Source organism: Anser cygnoides, chromosome 5 (assembly GCF_040182565.1).
Source record: "Anser cygnoides isolate HZ-2024a breed goose chromosome 5, Taihu_goose_T2T_genome, whole genome shotgun sequence".
In the NCBI taxonomy this organism is placed as follows: Eukaryota; Metazoa; Chordata; class Aves; order Anseriformes; family Anatidae; genus Anser; species Anser cygnoides.
The window spans coordinates 31,755,897-31,774,088 of NC_089877.1; the positions used below are offsets into that span (position 1 = coordinate 31,755,897).

An 18,192-nucleotide genomic window follows, 5' to 3' on the forward strand; every position below is an offset into this window, starting at 1 on the left:
GACTTGCTCTGGATTAAATGTTGAGTAACTACACCCCGTCTTTCAGACTAATGGCTGCTGGGAAAACCAGAAGGTAGCCAGGTCAGGCTGGTGGGAAAACCAGACTCAAGTCTACTTAGAGAGTGACACCTACTGATCCTAAGAACTATTGAGTGTGTGAGAGCTGCCTGGGACATTGAGTCCCTTTTGCTTAATCACTGCAACTTGTGTGTGAGGACCCAAAAAAAAAAAGAAAAAATCAGACAGAGGGGTAAACCTGTAGAGATGGCCTCTAATCCAGGCATCCAGAGAGTCCAAAGCAATATCAAATAGAGGAAAATAGAAGTTTGAGAAACCTATGCAAAGCCTCCTTCTGTTCTGCAGTTTAAATTTGAAGAAAGGTTAGAAAGAGCTTGCCATAGTCAGGCATGGCCTAACACTGACTGATCATCTCTATTCTTCCAAAACTCCTTTCTTTATAAAACTATAAAAAACAAACAAACAAAAATTCCAGAAGCAAGCTGTTGGTCACTGTTTATCTCTAAATACATACCTGTAAAATCCCAACCACGTATGTCAGACTGCCCTGTAAGAAGGAACCACCAACAACGACTCCGAAAGAAAAACAGGCCCCCAGCTGGCCATCTACTAGTTCACCTACAAACCATGGTCCTAAAAGAAAGAAAAACAAACAGAGCACCATCAGAAAATATAATATAGACATAACTATTTTTCACTAATCCTTAGTACAAACTGCTTAACTGGGGAAAACTTTCTCTATTGCTTGTCCGTAGTAATAAATCTTATCTTTCACCTACAACAATCTGAAGAACATTCTTGATGTGAATGAATCATGGCCTTTTGGTATGGTCCATCAATGAGTTGTGGCATGCAATGAAAATATTTTCGATTTCATCTCAGTGACAATTTGTGACAACACAGATAATGTTTTCCTCATGAGAGAAGTGAAAACAGATCCTTTCAAATGCTGGTCCTTCCCCAGAATTACAATAAAACTTATGAAAGACAGTCAGAAACAGCCCCAGCTTGCCTCAGTTTAAAAGTCAAAATGGACAACCTGCACTGTTACACATACTATACTCACTTCCATGAAAGTAGCTATTTTAGTAACATATTATCGGAGGCGAAACAGGCTAAAATTCTTGATATCAGAGCTGAGATGTATTAGTGACTTGTCACATGAAATGTACATTCTGTATGCTCATTTTATACCAATGTACAGATCCTATTCATTAAGTGAAACCCAAACTAAACTTAAAAATACTCACTCTGTTTTCAGGGTAGTTTAATAACTTAATTCATTCTAGGATTTTAAGTCCAGCTCTTAATGAGCAAACTTATTTTCCTTGGACATTAACTTCTGAAGTTCCACATCAACTTCATAACTTAAGTAGCTTCTCCCCATTCTCCAAGATGTCAGAAGTCTATTTTTCCATCAAAATCTGATGTGTAATTTAAAAATAGTAATGTTACGTCCTTCAGTACTCTAGGTTACTTACCCAAAATCGTGTATAAATTCAGAAACAGAATTGAGTAATATAAGGTGTTTGTTTTACTGAAGACATGAAGGGAAAATGAGGTCAGACTCAGTAGTCCTGGCTTTCCTAAACAGAAGCAACATTTCAGAATTACAAACTTGATTCAGGTTGCAACACACACATAATATTGGTCTTTCTGAAACAAATCCGCACAAATCACCCACTCAGTCTACTAACTAAAAAATGTAAAAATTATATTTAGTATGTCTACAGAATAAATGCAGGGTAGTGCATTTCTACTATTACTGTGATATTTGGAAATAAGAAATTGATAAATTTAACAATGTTAATAACAGCAGAAAAAGCTGCTATTCTAAATGAGTAGTACACTTACTGTATGCAAATAAAACTGCATGATGTTTATATACCCAGAAAATAAAGTTAGCTAGAATGAAAAATATGCAGAAAGTTCAAATTAAATGAAAAATAAGAATTCAAAACAGTAGCTGTGCAAATGCAAAAAAGGCAGGTCAGCACAGACTAAATTAACTGGGTATTTGATTAGATCTGCTTGGTACTTGATGAAATCTGATAGTAACTCAGATAAAATGAAGACTAGATGTTAAAATGTCAACATTTGACAAGCATGTCACACTAGCAAAAGAAATCACAACCAATATTCATCTAACCACAGCATGCAATTCATAGACTGGGGAAGGCTCCAAAGAGCCTTCCAAATGAAGCTAGTTATTAGAAATTGACCTATTACAGGGCTGCCCTTCTCACAAAGCATTAACTCCCAGAGGGCATGCTTGAACTTTGGAAATCAAGAGCTCTAAAGTTTGTTCACTAATCTGTGAAACACTTTCCATGGTCTATAGGGACCTAGTTGATCATAAAGTGCTAGCTCTTTTCATTTTTAGCTGGTAAATCCCATAAATATAACTGAAAACTTTTTCTGTGTGAAAAGTTGCTGTAGCTACCTCAGGATGCTACGTGACTATGGGTGTAAAGGAAGGGAAACATACCGACATGAATAGGAAGGGAGGTGGTTTCCAGAAAAATCTCATTAGTAAGGTGTGGTTCAAACAACTGTTTAAAGGATAAGCACTACCAGCTTAACAGTATTAATTTTCAATTATCAGATTTATAATGAACAAAATACCAGGTTATGATAGAACTGATCTTAGTTTTCATTTCAGAAAGACACAACCCTGTTCATGTTGTTTGCAAAGATCAGCAGAAATTGTTCTTGTAGCAGGAAATCTGTTTCTCCACTCAGGTGACAGCAATACAGACAGAATTGTGCAACAGCTGTAGTGAAACAAGCACATTCACATAGAACTGATACAAAATAAAACACTCCTTTCCCAATGTATCAGATTCTTCAGTGAGAAAATTAAAATGAAAGCTTTAGACCTAAATTGATTGATTTTTTTTTTTCAACAGATATCTGAACAAGTTTTTAAACTCTTAATTGACTTTATTTGCTATATTGGAGATTTTCTTAGAAAAAAACAGCATCTTCAAAGAACCTAATCAAAACACACAGTACTGGATGTAAAATGCATATGGTGAAAATCTACAATTATTTATATATTGTTAGTGTACGGATAAATACTAAATAGTTTTAGGGAAAATTAGATCCTCTAAAACACAGATAAACATTGATTCATACCTCTGAGTGCTGGTTTTTGGAGGTATCTGAAAGCAACAAGCAAGGCAATCTGAATCAGCACAATCAATCCAAACAGCATACGAGCCTGAAAAAAACAGTTTTTAACTCTTTGCCAACACTGGAGTTTTTCCAGAGTCAACCCATGAGCATGCCTTTTGGACAATGACAGAATGATACAGAGATTTCTAATGAAACATATTCAAAATGTCTTGGTACCATTGCACTAAAGAGTAAAAAAAAACTTACAGTTTCTAAAAGTTACTAGACTTGCATTAACTTGCATCTTACTGACTTGGATTGAGTTGGACGCATGAGAGCAACATAACTAAATCTTTCAAAAATGGTGCTTGTAAAACACATCCATTGAAGAAGTATAAATACAATTCCTATATAAAACATTTTCTGAATACTGTCCTGTATAGAACTGCAGTTAAGACATTCTGGAGAATATTGTTTATTGATTAACAAAACTAATATAGTATTGTAATTGGCTCAGAATTACTACCTACAGTAATATAGACTTTACTATGTTATTCTGTAAGTGCACCTTAATTATTATGACATTCCTTCTTTCCATGTACTGAGCTGTAACATGTCCAGATATAATCTGGAACTTACTGAATTAAGTGGGAGTATTGCCTTCCTCTTTGCTAGCTATAATGTCAGCAGCTTATGTGAGACTATTTGGCATTCTTGCCAGTACACATATTACAAAAGATCATAGTGGAGTTCTCTTTGACTTAATGTTTCTTTTTTCTATCATCTCCACTACCTTGTTTTCCATTTCTTGCTTGCACACAATGTGTGTATACCTGTGCCTCAAAATGGACAACTGTTTAAATCACAGAAGGCAACTGCTTGTTTGCACTGCGGTACATTCACACTTGAAGCGTGCACCTTGAGGAAAGCAACTTGAAATACTTGTGAAGTTCCAACAGTGTCACATCTGATAAAAGCAAAGTGCATTCAAATCTAGTAGGAATTTGGAAAATTCTTCCTGAAGTCTCTGGGGAAACCAGCACAGAATGACAGATGTTTTGCTGAAAATACTTACTAGAACATAGTGGTCAGTAAGAAGAATAACAGATGGCAAAAAGCCAAATTTAAGAGAAAGGTTTTCTTCCATTGAAAATATATGACCCCGTTTGCTAACTCTTCCTGAAGCATCCTAAATTGATATAAAATAAGAAAGCAATTAGGAACCGGTAGTGCCAACATAACGGATTTTAAATAAATAACATGAAAGTCAAGTTAAAGTAGCTAGTCAACATCTACAACTTTTCTGGAAAGATCTGATCAACATGGCAGTATGCCAGGCATGTACATGTCAAATACTTCTACCTACAAAACACTGATTATTGACAATTTGGTAATTTCAAGCAAATTTGTGATTGTGATATTATACTCTGAAAGTGGTGCGTATGAGACCATTCAGAGATTCAGCAGTTTGAGGGTGAGGGCTCGTGAGGCACTGAAACAGCTTGCCCAGGAAGCTGTGGATGCCCCATCCCTGGATGGGGACAGCTTGGGCAGCTTGGTCTGGTGGGAGGTGTCCTGCCCATGGCAGAGGGGTTGGAATCAGGTGACCTTTAAGGTCCTTTCCCACACAAACCATTCTGTGATTTTATGATTCCAGCTTGTGAAAGACAGTGACTATTTATTGGCCACCACAAACACTTGTTTTCTGAAATCTCAATTCTAGCTAATAACCTGTCTTAAAACATTTTAAAGCTTTGTTGTACTTAGTTTCAAGCATATTTGCTAGTTACAGTACAACTGACACAGTATCATCAAAAACTCAATCCCGTAGGGCATTTTCATCCCCAGTTCTGCTATATTTCAACAGAATTATTTTATATTTGTGCACGTATAACACTGATACCTCATTTCCCAGGACAAAATAAACTGTCTATTTATATTAAAGAATTTGGTATGTTTACTGTGATTACACCCAAAACAACAGCATTTAGACAATCCCAGAAACAATGTATACCAATCAACTGTTCTTATTTTCTCTACAGGTAACCAATACAAGTCAAGACTTCATCCTCCTCTCTTCCACAAAATTATTCAGTAACTGGATGTAATAGTGACTTATGGCTGGAGAGGAAATTAAATTAATTTTTAGAAAATTCCATTCAGTTATCTGAAAACAAGCACACATTTGCAAAGCATATTATTGCTATGCAGGCCTGCATAACAGTCTTCAAAAGTTACTCAGTTTTGCACATGTTTTCATCATCATCAAAAAAATTGATTATAAAATCCATCTTTTCCTAAATAAAGCATCACAGAAATCAGTAACAAGCTAGGAGACAGAACACTGACAGTACAGAGAGGCCAAAGGGGTGGGGAGAGAAGCATTATTGTCTTTGTCCTGTGCGAAATAATGCCTGGCTGGGTTCCACCAGGCAGGACAAATCTGACTTTCCCATTACTATTGTACAAATGTGCAGAATGTTAGAACAGTCTGATGGGTACTTTGACAGCCACTTGAAGGGACAGAAATACAATATGTTCCAGAAGCAGAAGCATAGACTAAGAAATGCTTTTTTCCCCAGCAACCTAATATCAGTTAAGTTTGATGTTCTGGGAAACAGAAACCATATTCAGTACCAGCCTGTAAGGAAACATGAAAAAAAATTAAACAAACAAACAAAAATAAAAAAATGAAGAGACAATATTATCCCAATACTTTATTAATGTTTTAGTGCTCAGTAATCAGTCAATTTCATTTAATAAATCGCCTGGTTTTTGTAATCAATAAGACAAATACAAAAGCAAGTCTGTTACCATGCATTTTGTTCCTGGCTACATGATGCGGAAGGGTGATGGAGAACGCATGACAATGTAGAGATTCAAACACACACAATGCCAATGGGTATCTTACCTGGACAATCACATCTATTTGATGGGACCCTTCACTGTAATTTTGCGGGTTCCACTTCAGCACGTAGAGAGGGCCAGATGCCTGATGAGCATTCCCCAAGTGAACTCCATCTATATAGACTTTGACAGAGGTAATGACAGAAGGAGAGAACGCCAGAATTCTAAGGATTGAACAAACAGCAAAATAAACAGATTTGTTACAGGACTTGCAGATTTGTCATACTTTCCCAAAGAGAAGCCCCTAAAGATAATGGTACCTTATACTTAAGAATCCAAAGGAGATAGAAGTGAAAATGGTATAATATCTGTAGGCAAAAGGCAATATGCTAACTCTTTCTTACAACTAAGAAAAGAAGTTCTATAAGGTATTGTGCAAAAACAACAGGATAGAAAACTACACTGTTGAACAGACAAAAATGGAGATCCTTGGGTCTCGGCAAAAATAATCTTAGAACTCTTGCTGTTGAAACATTTGCTAATATTAGCCAGATGCATTGCCCTATACACATACAGATGCGCACTCAAATAGCTGGAGATATTTTCATTGAAAATTGCCAGTTTCTCTCTGAAATCTTTTGTTGTTGAGTACGGAGTACCTATTTTCTTTGTTGTTTTTGATTCTTTGCTAGTCAGAGTACATTACAAAGACCTTCCAGTCTTTGCAATGGAATTTATGAGAAATGGAGTGGAACGCAAGACTGGTATTACAGATTTGAGATACCAACAAACATGGTATCACTTGACAGCGCTTATAACCAGAGAAACAGTGATACTAACATAATCTCAATATATTGCTCACCTGTCTTTCACTTCTGCTAATACAAAAGGTATTGGGGAGCACGTCAGTCAAATGAAGGAGTCTCTTACTGTTATTGTGAGCTATTCTACCAGTTCCTATATTGAATATAATCATGAGAAAATTCAGATAGGATTCTAAATAGTGAACTGGAAAGTAGGCAGCCTTAGTAGGACATGGCTACATACATGGAGAAGTATGACAGTTCTTTTGATTGTAATTCTACGTATTCAATATGCCTGTATATTTTATACCTATTGGTCTAATAGCAAATATTAGGTATTGAAAAGCGCATAAAGATTTGGAACACAAAAAGATATAAAAAGAAAAGGTAGAAATGAAAAGATGGAGACCTTTAAAACAAACAGGAAAACTGGCAGAGACATAGATTTTAATATATGATATTAAATATCTAATATAAATATTTGGAATATACCAGGGTTGTAAAACTGAAAACAGAAGAAAAGGATAAGAAATCTAAAGTGAAGAGAAAAATAGACAAAATCCTGAAATAAAGGAAGGCAACGTGAACATGTGAAATTGATGAAACAGATTAAGTATTAATCAAACTCTACCGGCTTTGGCCACACAAAAAAGGTTTCAGTGGAAATAACCGCATAAACAAAACAAATAACAATTAGTGCTAAATAATCTGCTTTTATCACAGTTATGATACAAAGTGAGTTCTCAGGAACAATTTTGCAGAGGAAAGCAGTTTCTGAGAAAAATCGATATTTTTTAAGGCGTATGTTATTATATAAATACACATATATACCATGACCACAAAAAGACACCAACTAATAAAATATAGTGAAATACTGTCAAATATTGTAAAAATCAGATTACAGGGTACCTGATATGAGTGGAGTAAAGAATTTTTACTAGTGGTTCATGAGAAGAACTACTGTAAAGGCGGGATTTGGGATTGGTGATGAGAACTGCAGGCCATTCTTCAAAGGTAAGATCTGTGAAACTAAGGAGGTCATGATCAAATGCAAGGATCCGGTACCTAAGAGGGAAGGAAGATAATTTTATTGATATAAGTACTGCATGCGCAGCAGATTCTCATGCTTCCCAAGTTCCTAAACAGAACTTGTTTGATTTATTTTCCATTTATTCTCTTTTGTACTTGATCATATGTTGTCACAAATAGATTTCTACACAACTTTGATTTAACAGCAATTTAAGATTTATTTCATAATTTTATAGTAAATCACAACATTAGATTATATAATTCATAACAGTATGTAATCATCAGCCAATTTAACATAATGATTCAAAGGAATTTACTACAATTAAAACTGTGACTTAAAGATTTGAGAAGGGCAAGGTTCACACGAGAGTTACTACATTGCTGAACAAACTTGAGCTGACTCTGCCACAGTAACTGCAAAGATGTTTACCTCTGATGAGGTTTACCTGCTTTTAAATCACTGAAGCACTACTCAGAATTGGAAATACCAAGGTTTATTGAATTTTGCATATGAATCAGATGAACGTTATGTTAAAGAATTCAAATATAATGTCCATTTCTGCAGTGTAAGGGCAAGTACACTAGTCATGGACAATGACTCGTGTGCTTTCTCCTGTATACACGAGTATCTTTTGTAGCATTACTGCAGAACAAAAGCTGATATACTACCATGCATTCCATGTAGCATCATATGCTTTTTCATATGCTGCTAAGGTAACAGCAGAGGTAGATTGTTTTTATTTCTAGAATTCCAACAGCTAGTCCAGAGCACAGTACTTGGAAGTGTTGATGCTGAATTTTATCACGTTTGCCTACTTTGAATACTAAACACGTATTAGATGGTATATTTAGATGCTATCTTTTTAGTTTATAAATATCAAGAATGAATCAAGACATTAGTTTGCATAACTTATTAGCACACTGTTGCTATCAGGAAAATTCCCAAAGTTACATAGAGATATTTTTCAGAAACATTAATAGTAATAATCAGACAGATCTAATACTTTCTTCAGATTCTCCAAACAGCATAAAAGGGAATTAAAGTAGGACCAGGTAGGTTCCACAAAATAATTTGTTCACACAGGATTTGCTTACCTCCTATTATCCATCCAGTCTCCCAATTCCAGTTCCAGAGTGCCACCACGGTGTTGACTGTGCAAGGCTGGCATCAGCCCACCCATTGTATGGAGATGTCCACATAAATAAGCTGTGGCAGAACTAATAAAAGAACGTAAGAATTGTGATTATTTGGGTGGGGAGGAAATGCCACTGCAGAAAACCTATAAAGTGACCAACAAGTATGCAAAGAGAAGCAAGAAACATACTTTACACCGAAAATTTGCAGGAAAAAAAAAAAATCTTACCTCATTAACGTTCGTATTCCTGGGGCTGGGGAGATGATTGTTGACGTGGGATAATGGCCAAACCAGATAGTATGATTGCTGTAGAGGCTTTCTGTTGCCATCATAGAGAGCTCTTGCATTTGACTCTGAAAAACACAGGTGTTTGGAAAAAAAACAAAAACAAAACAACATCAAAAACAGAACAAAAATACAACTGTTTAACTATTTACCATTTAGGTTATTTAGAAAGAACAGCAGAAGAAATGCAGAAAGAAGCTAATGAAGAATGCAATTCATCTGTTATCTATAGAGAACACCTACAGTTGCTTCAACAAACTGCACTGTTAACTGTATCCTAAAAATCTACGTTGGAAAAAAAATGAAAAGATACTCAAATGTCTTGCAATTGATCAGAAGAAAGGTGGCATATAAAGACCGACTTAGGTAAATCATATTTCTATCCTTTCTACTGCTTGTTTATATAACCAAAGATACACTTGAGTTGATTTTACAAATATATTTGCCTTGCAATTACACCCCTGTTATCTCCTGACTTGCTTGACAGCCTTTTATAGGCATGACAGATCCCAGAACCGTGCATCATACGGTTCAGTCATTTAACTGCAGGAACTATGATGCCGAATCTTGAAAATATTACTCAGCCATTGCTGTTAATGTTAACCAAAATTTTTCTTTTTCATTTGTTTGAATTCCAGTCTTTTTGATATCAACCACATCAACCAGTTCAGAGAGACTCCCAATACCAGTAGGATCTCAAAGACTTAACAGAGGAGGCAGGAAAACTAAAGCCAAAGATGAATACAAATCTACTTCTTCACCATTTTGGAAATCGTCTTTTAGTATAAACCAGAGAAAAATCAACGTACTATTCTCCTTCCTACCTCAAAAGCAATGCTGTAATGCATGGATAAAGTAAACAGAAATAAAAGCTATGTTAAAAAAATGGATTTGGTATAGCATTCTGAGTTACTGCAACAGGTTTATGAAGTGAAATTAATATTTCACTTGCCTTTACGAATTTGGGCTTTAAGAATGTTTTTACATGAGATATCTATCAGAAACCCAAGCTATACAATCAAATCAATGATATAAATGCTGTTTATTTTTCAAATTCCTCGCAGAGGTTTAATCCTTAACACAGTTCCAAGTACCTACTGCCCCATGGCTACCTTTTCTCTTTACCTTCAGATTTGTGCAAAAATCTGCAAATTATACTCTCTGGACTCCTGCTGCTGGTTAATTAGCAAGCAAACACTTGATTTATTGCAGCCAAGAACTGGAGCTCCGGACTCAACTGCATTTCTTCTCTCCGTGAGAGTTTGTCTGCAAAGTTTCTACACTCTACAGACATGCCTATGAATTACAGTAAACAATGAGAACACTACCGTACTTGGCACTCCTACATCATCTTTCATCTAATTATCATCAGGTACTTTACAAACATTTAATTAAGTTGAGTCTCCTTTAGACAAGATTAGAAGAACATTTTACTTATCATTGAGGCAGTTACCACAGGTAGAATATGACATCTGTTTACCAGAACACAATAACTATGCAATGCTTCAGAAGAGTATCCCCAGAACAACAAATGTACCAACAAACTACAAAGAAAAATCGAAAAGGGAGCAAAATGTTACCTGAACTGATATTTGATTTAAAGATTGGGATTAGTGTTATTCTTTTAAGAAAAACAGTAATCTTCATGGTCTTGGAACATCAGGATCTCACTTTTGTAAATGACATTTCTTTTATCAGTGAAATAATGTGAAAGATAATGCTATAAATTAGTGCAACTCTCTCATCTGCAAACATTAACAGAAAACATCTAGCAAAGAAAAAAGGTGTGAAATTGGATTATTTTTTTTTGTAAAAAAGCTTCACAGCAGATAAAGAACTTATTAATAAACTTGTCTAAATGTTAAGAAACTACTGGCAGTGCCCTAAAAAAAAAAACACAACTAATTTGACGTTTTTATACTGGATTATTTCTTGACAGAAAAGACTGATACTCTACATGTTAAGAAAGACATTAATTTTTCTAAACAAAAGCTTCATGTGCATATTAACTTAGAAAAGTAGAAACACTTTCAGATGAGCACAAATCTTTCAGACAATTTTTCTTTGTAAAAGACAAGGAAAAAAAACAAACAGATTCATACACTATAAAAGTACCACAGCCAGAAAAACAGAATGCTAAGATTTCTAAAATACCATATTTAAAATCCCAAAGAAATTATAGGGTCTCTTTGGGCCTGGGCTGAGTGTGGCATCCACGCAGATGAATGAATAGTTCCCAAAAGAGGTGGTGTGGATATAATGGAAAGAGCCATCTTTACGCCAAGCAGAGTATTTCCTGAAAAAATAAAACAAAAATATCGCTGTTAGGAAAATATCGCTGTTAGAAGAGCTTGCAGCAATGACAAAGATGACGTGTACGAAACATGCACAACTTCTTGCATTAGACCTCCATTACTTCAGTACAGTCTCCTCTTAAAAATCAATGGCACTGAAACGCCTGTACTTCAAAGAAGATGCATTATATTTCTAATGCCGTAAAGACCCTTTCAAAAGGTTTATTTTCTCAAATTAACGTTACTTTTAAGAACATCATGAACTTTAAGAGAACTGGAAGCTCAGTACCATAATCCTAAAATTTCAGTTTTTAGTCCCACTTAAATTATGTACAACAGTTGAATTATGCTCTGCTCATGCTGTGGAAGTAAAACAGGAAACAGTGGTTTTGTGTAAAAACATTGTATTCTGATACAACTACTGCCTTCTTTAATTTTAATCCATAATGAACAGCAGGGAGTTGAATAACTGTTTTCCCTGGCCTATATTTTTACCCATGCAAGCTACGGTGTTCTAGAGGTGTGCAGCAAAGAATGAACAATTTGTTCATGTATCACATAGTGGCAAGCAAACATGGATTTTCTGTGGCTCAGACAAAAAAAGACACTGTCTTTTTAACTGTTTAACATCATGGGGGTAGCGTAGAAGAAAAGGCTTCCACAAGACTCCATTTCACTCTGCCATCTCCCTTCTCTGTCCTTAGAGTGTGGCACATTACCTAAAAATTCTCTTAATCTTTGTATTTTATTCATGCATAGGATTAAATATGCATTTAAATAAAATTGTTCTTAAGATAGTTCTACCTTTTAGTAACACTTAATAGCTTCTGAAGATTCTTAGAGCCTTTCTTCAGTCCTAGATACTAACTATGATAAATCTCTAATGAGTTTCTTTATCTTATGATGACTATAGTGAAGTAAAAACCATAATGCGAATACATTTGTTTTGCAACAAATTGGTAATAAATAAGCAAAGACTTGTTAACCTGACATTTGCACTCAAATTCTTAGGGTGAAATTTCTTTTTCACTCTAAGGATAATCTCTTTTGCTAGCACTGGACTTTTTAGCATGGACTAGAGGAAGGTGATCCATAGCTCTTTCCAAACAGTAAACGTGTCTAGGCCAAATTCCAACAGCAACAATTCAGGGATGATCCTGCAGATTTACTAGTGCTACATCTTGCCATGTGATTCACTAGGACTTCTGATAGCAGCCTTAAATTAAATACACCGGAGTACTGATAAATACTACACTGCTATGTTGCCACAACCGCAGCAAAAGATACAGGGACATGCACTGAACTAGCCCATGCAAAAGCCTCATCAGTGCCACACATTCATCCCTTCATGGTAAATCCACATCTGAATTCCATGTTCTGCAAGTAAAGCTGTTGTAGGATACCATCTCAGTGAATTTATGGGAAAATAATCTGCTCCTGCTGGGCCATGAAGCAAATTGGTGAACCATCGGAAACTGAAACTCTGTTGTTATTGTAGAATGAATAGGTTAAAAGCCTGAATTCAAGGAGAAATTTGATTTTTAAGTCCTCCCCTAGTTCTAAAGAGTCAAAGCTAAATGCACCACCAAAATTTGGAAACAAGATTTTGTGTGGAGATGTCAAGGGCAGGAAAAACCAAGGGACTAAACATGAGTCACAGCTGAGGCTACCTCCCCAATGGACAAGCAAAAGACAAATGACAAGGTGAAAGCTTCCTGATCATTTATAATTAAATCTCCAATGAGATATTAAGTATTTAAATTCCTCAGAGAATTTAAACTCCTCAGAAAGTTTGTCCACCCATCATACTTTGTCTGTATTCTTGCATCTCTATTTCTACTTTGGGTTTTCTAAAATCACAAATCACTCAGATGTGAAGAAATGGCTCATAAAATTTAGACCCATATGAAGTGAAAAGCCCTTGAACATGCAGAAAGAACCAAAAAATGTGTTTTGTTGCTTTTTCCTTTTTTCATCTGAGGATGAAAAGACTCTTAAAAAATATTAGTTTTACATAAATGTCATAAAATTGTATACATAATGCACAGAACATTTCCTAGACACAGGGACACTTAGAACACATGCAATTACAAAACATACAGGGATAAGAAGTCTGAGAAAAGAATTCTCTATTCTCTGAATTTATCCTACTCTACTAATTGTAATGGGAACAACAAATATGGTCTTGGCTGTAAAAAAAGTCAGTGAGAAAGCATTTGTGTCAACTGAAAACAGAATATTGTTTAACAATTTTGACCTTCAATAAAATGCCATGTGTGGTAAATAAAATACCTGTAGTAATTCTGAACACTATCCAGGTGTGGAATGTTGAATGAATCTGTAAGGGAGAGAAAAAGGAAATGAGGACACTTTCAGATCAAATTGAGTAATTTGTATTTTTATGTCCTGATGTTGAGACAAGTGTCTCAGCAGACAATGGCAAGCTATATTTAAAAAAAAAACACAACATAATTGGTAAGCAGACTATCCAGGTGTGCAGTGAAAACATTACATACTTCATGCTGTTGACCTAAAAGTGTGAATAGTTTTCTTCTTGAAGTTTCATTTCAAAGACAAAATTGTTGTGGAAATGTAAATTGTCATTTAGTGGCTAAAAGCTAGACACATGACTACAGTTTGGCCACAAACCTTTTCAGAAGCTTTTCAAGTTCAGTGGGTTATATAAAGACCTAACTCATCTAGGGAAAATAAAGTTGCAATAGCATCAGAGACTAGCGTATGTTAAAGAACAGTTGTACTACAACTGGGGTCCACGTCTCTGCGATGGCTGGTAACAGAAGACTTCTAGGGAAATGGGATTAAGTAAAGTATTACGGGCTATATATGATAAAGGATGTACTCCTCGCCCACCACCCCAATACTAGGCTTTCTAGTTTTGCCCTTCCTGTATAAAGCAGCTGTTACAAGGTTATTAGCTTGTGCTTGAATGTTTAGAATTACAACTATGACACGTATAAACTTCCCTGAGTTCCTTCTACTAAGAAGATATTGATTTTGTTTCAACTGCTGAGCACGTGCTACTTTTTAAACTGAAACTGTTGGAGGAGGTCTGTGAGAAGTAAATTAAAACCATTTCTTCAGTAGGATAAGGTTACAGGTTGCCCTTGCATTGAAAGATAGGGCATACAAACTAATGACTAACATCTGAAGCTACATTCTACCAGTTGCCATGCAGAAGCAATAAATGAAGAGTCTTACTTCCCTGTTACTAGAACTTCAGTAAGTAAAACAAATGTAAACAAATGTGCCCTTAGTAGAGCAGATACTTGGATGGCAAGTCTTTCTACTGACTCATAACCACCACTAATACGCGAGCAACTTCTAACAATTTACCTCTGTATTATAACTTACTTAAATTATCTCTATAATCACAGGAAAGGAAAAGACGTTTCATCTCCTCCTTACCATGATTGCCTTTGATGTCTATCCACTTGGTTTTTTCCATGACCCTTGATCTCTTCAGGATTGACTGGTAAGTTTTCCATTCTACTTCTACCTGCTCAGATCCCAGTTTATCTTTCGTCTTAGCATCTGTCAAGTCACCTGTAAATGTACAACAGTGAGATGTAACTAGAGGTCTATACAGTTCTTGCAAATGCTGTAACTAGTCAAGAATGCAATCCAAGCTTCCTAGTGTAAGGCCACAGGCCTCCTGTGTACAATCTGGACATTCCTGTCATCTGGTTACTGTAAGGGTAAATGCCTTCTAATGAAAGTGCAGGAGGCTGTTCAAGTGTCTATCAGACGTGTCACTACAGCACTTTTACCGACGCCATGATAAAAGAAATTGTTATGCATTCCTTCTACTTGAGAATTCTAGTCATAGAGACTTTAACTTCACACCTTCTGTATTCCCTTAAGCTCCAACTAAAGTTCAAACCATTCTCAATTTGTTCATATAATAATGCCTTCCTGCAGAGTTAGTTAGAAGATGAATGCTAACTATTTCTGAGCTCTTAACTTAAAAAGCAAGCAGCAGATAAGTAACTGTAGACACGTAAGAAGTCTAAACCTAGCACAAAAACTCTAAAACTTCATGTATAGCAACAGCTCAAACGTCTTTCAATTTGCTTGCTAAAACTTAATCCATTTCAGTAACAGTAATAAGGTATCAAATGAAATGGCAAGGTTTATTTCACCTCTCTTGGTATGTGTTCAAGCAGAAACCAGCAATAAAAATCTTATGTTAGTTCACAGCACTCTTCTATACACACAAGCAGGAATTGTTCTGATACAGAATACCTGAGAGATAAACTGACTCTTAGCGACTAATCAGAGATACTGCTCACCTCTGTAACTTCACATGCAAAGGATGACATAGAATCACTACTAGGACCGATGACTACTAATCACAACTAAGGTTTAGTGACAAATACAGGGAGAAGACAATAGCTATATTGCATGATTATGTCTTAGTTATACATAATATTCTAAATTCACCATCAAATTCAAGATATTAATCAAAAACGAATCCTATTGCTTTTACTAGTTAATCTCTTCTGCTGCTAGCAATCTACTTTCACCCATGCTTCTACTTCCACTGCTTAAGATACCTTATAGCTTTAAGGCTCTATTTTGAGATCTGAGAATTTTGCTTATTTGCTCTTCATTTGACAGCACATTCAAGAGGAAATTGACACTTCTGAGATGCTTACCTGTTGCTAGAACAAGTGCTGGCTGAATTACATCAATTGTTTCAGAACAGAATTTTTCAAAGTCAGTAGCTCGTTTGGGATCCCGAAATCTACTTATATGAATATCTGACACCTGCAAAAGAGAGAAAAATGAAACCCTGTCCCAAACAGTGGGTTACTGCTGCCCAACACTGGCTAGAATGCCTACTGGGCACTATGTAAGAAAAGCATTTTTCCTACAAGAAAGGTGAAAGAGCCCTTAATACAAGGTTATAGTACAGAGATGGTAATTTAGTTCACTTTCAGAGGAGATGTTCCTGTGGACGAGAGGAAAAACAAGGCAGAAACTGCTTGGGGAAGAACTTGATCCCATGGCCTAGGCTAGACCTGTTGAGTCACCAGGGAGCTCGAAGCCTGTTTCCCACAACATAATTTGGCACAATGTTGGATTTAGTGCTTGATTAACTTCCAAGTTAGGCCAATGATAAAGCAGCTGTTAAAGGGCATGCCTGAAAGAGAACAGAGCCACTTGAAAGTAAAGCCAAGTCTCAAATTAGCTGTGCTGTGACCTATCCTTGGGAGAACGCCACTGGACATTAACATAACCAGAGAGAAGATGGCATGCTGTTTGTCAGCATAGCTCTGGAACTGTTATATACTGCTGTAGTAGACTCTCTTTAAGATTAAAAACTCAAAACAGAGGCTTTATCTACCTTAACTCAATCATGCCTCTCATTTTGAAATCCATTCTGCAGTAAAGATAAGCCTTACATCATTTAAGGAAAAATTACTGGAAAAAAAATTAGAAAATACACAGCAATTGGAGAGAACAAAAGGACTAATAATACACCGGCTTACAGGCTGAGTGGTGCCTGCAGCTAATACGTGTAGGGAAAGTGCTCTTGAGTTTTAGAACAGAAGGGAAATAGCAGGAGCAGCCTATTTGTTGCAGCTGCACTGCAACTTCTGTGACATCTCAGCAGTCAATTGCCTGCAAACACGTGAAGGCTTATGATTAGTTATACACTAAGTGCTCGAGGAATGCTGTGGGGAGCAGCGTCAGGCAGGAGCCCACAGAAGCACCAAGGTGTGACAGTTCACTTCCAAGACCATGCCAGATTAACAAGGATCTCACATCCAACCTGGAAACAAGGCTACACGTGCGTAAAACCAACCAGGCATCACTCATGTACTGGTCCAGCACATCCTGACGCTAAAAACAAAAAGCCACGTGTAATATTTTCTCCGTCGCAACTTTCCTGAACTTTGGAAGAGAAGAGTGGCAAGCAGAGGCTGGATTTCCTAGTAGAGCGTTATATAATGCAGGACAGGGTACTGATGCAATATAGGAGATAAGGCAGCAATTAGGAGAGCTTTAATTACCACGTACACCTTACCTCTCGGGCAGCCTAGCAGGCTGCCCGGACACCTGTGTGACAGCAGCGGGGAGCGCTCACCGGGGCGGAGGTGCCGCAGCTTCTGGTCAGACCGAGCCGAGCCAAGCCGAGCCGACCCCTCACAGCTCGGTGGGCTTGGGCAGCGCCCTCCGCCATCACGGAGCCTCCTCAGCGCAGCGCCCCCCGCCCCGCCACGCCGTTACACACCCCCGCTCCCCGCTCACCTGCACTGCCCACAGCAGGTTGGCGACCCCCGCCCCGGGGGCCGGCTGAGGGGCTCGGGGACGCCGCCGCCCCACCGGAGCCGGGCGCGGAGCCCCCGCGGGCGCGTACCAGTCGAGCAGCAGCGCGGCGGCGGCGGCTGCCAGCAGCACGGCGGCCACCCTCAGCATCCCGCCGCCGCCTCAGGCGGCCTCCGCTGCCCGCCACCGGGCAGCGCCGCTGGCTTCAGCACTTCCGCCGCCCGTTGGGCCGCCCCCGCCGCGCCTCTATGGTTGGCTGGGAGGGCCAGGGCCGGTGCCGGCCCCCTGCGGGGGGGAGCTCCCCGCTTCCTCCCGGGTTTTGCCGGATTTGGGGTTTTTAAGGAAAATTCCGCCCGCCGGCGTCCTGCG

At 37.5% G+C, this 18,192-nt stretch overlaps 2 protein-coding genes across 3 annotated transcripts in view; one reads left to right on the forward strand and one right to left on the reverse strand.

Annotated features, from left to right (window-relative positions):
• Positions 1-5,837, forward strand: part of PTGR2 (prostaglandin reductase 2) — a 27,657-nt gene extending 21,820 nt beyond the window's left edge. The window contains exon 9 of the mRNA XM_048065323.2: positions 5,178-5,837. Within this exon, the coding sequence (XP_047921280.1) occupies positions 5,178-5,233 (56 nt within the window). The 3' untranslated portion in view covers positions 5,234-5,837. The remainder of the gene's footprint in view (positions 1-5,177) is intronic.
• TMEM62 (transmembrane protein 62) overlaps positions 1-18,111 on the reverse strand; it is a 25,929-nt gene extending 7,818 nt beyond the window's left edge. Inside the window, exons 1-13 of one of the 2 annotated variants that reach the window (XM_066998714.1) lie at positions 17,806-18,111; positions 16,206-16,317; positions 14,956-15,093; positions 13,822-13,867; positions 11,390-11,531; positions 9,179-9,303; positions 8,910-9,032; positions 7,695-7,850; positions 6,047-6,206; positions 4,211-4,324; positions 3,157-3,241; positions 1,500-1,604; positions 533-651 (exon numbers count right to left, since the gene is read on the reverse strand). In XM_066998714.1, coding sequence (XP_066854815.1) covers positions 533-651; positions 1,500-1,604; positions 3,157-3,241; positions 4,211-4,324; positions 6,047-6,206; positions 7,695-7,850; positions 8,910-9,032; positions 9,179-9,303; positions 11,390-11,531; positions 13,822-13,867; positions 14,956-15,093; positions 16,206-16,317; positions 17,806-17,973 — 1,593 coding nt within the window. In that variant the 5' untranslated portion in view covers positions 17,974-18,111. Of the gene's footprint in view, positions 1-532; positions 652-1,499; positions 1,605-3,156; positions 3,242-4,210; positions 4,325-6,046; positions 6,207-7,694; positions 7,851-8,909; positions 9,033-9,178; positions 9,304-10,815; positions 11,333-11,389; positions 11,532-13,821; positions 13,868-14,955; positions 15,094-16,205; positions 16,318-17,805 lie in introns of those variants that run through there. The other variant, XM_048065321.2, reaches the window with a different exon arrangement.
• Positions 18,112-18,192: the final 81 nt, after the last annotated feature.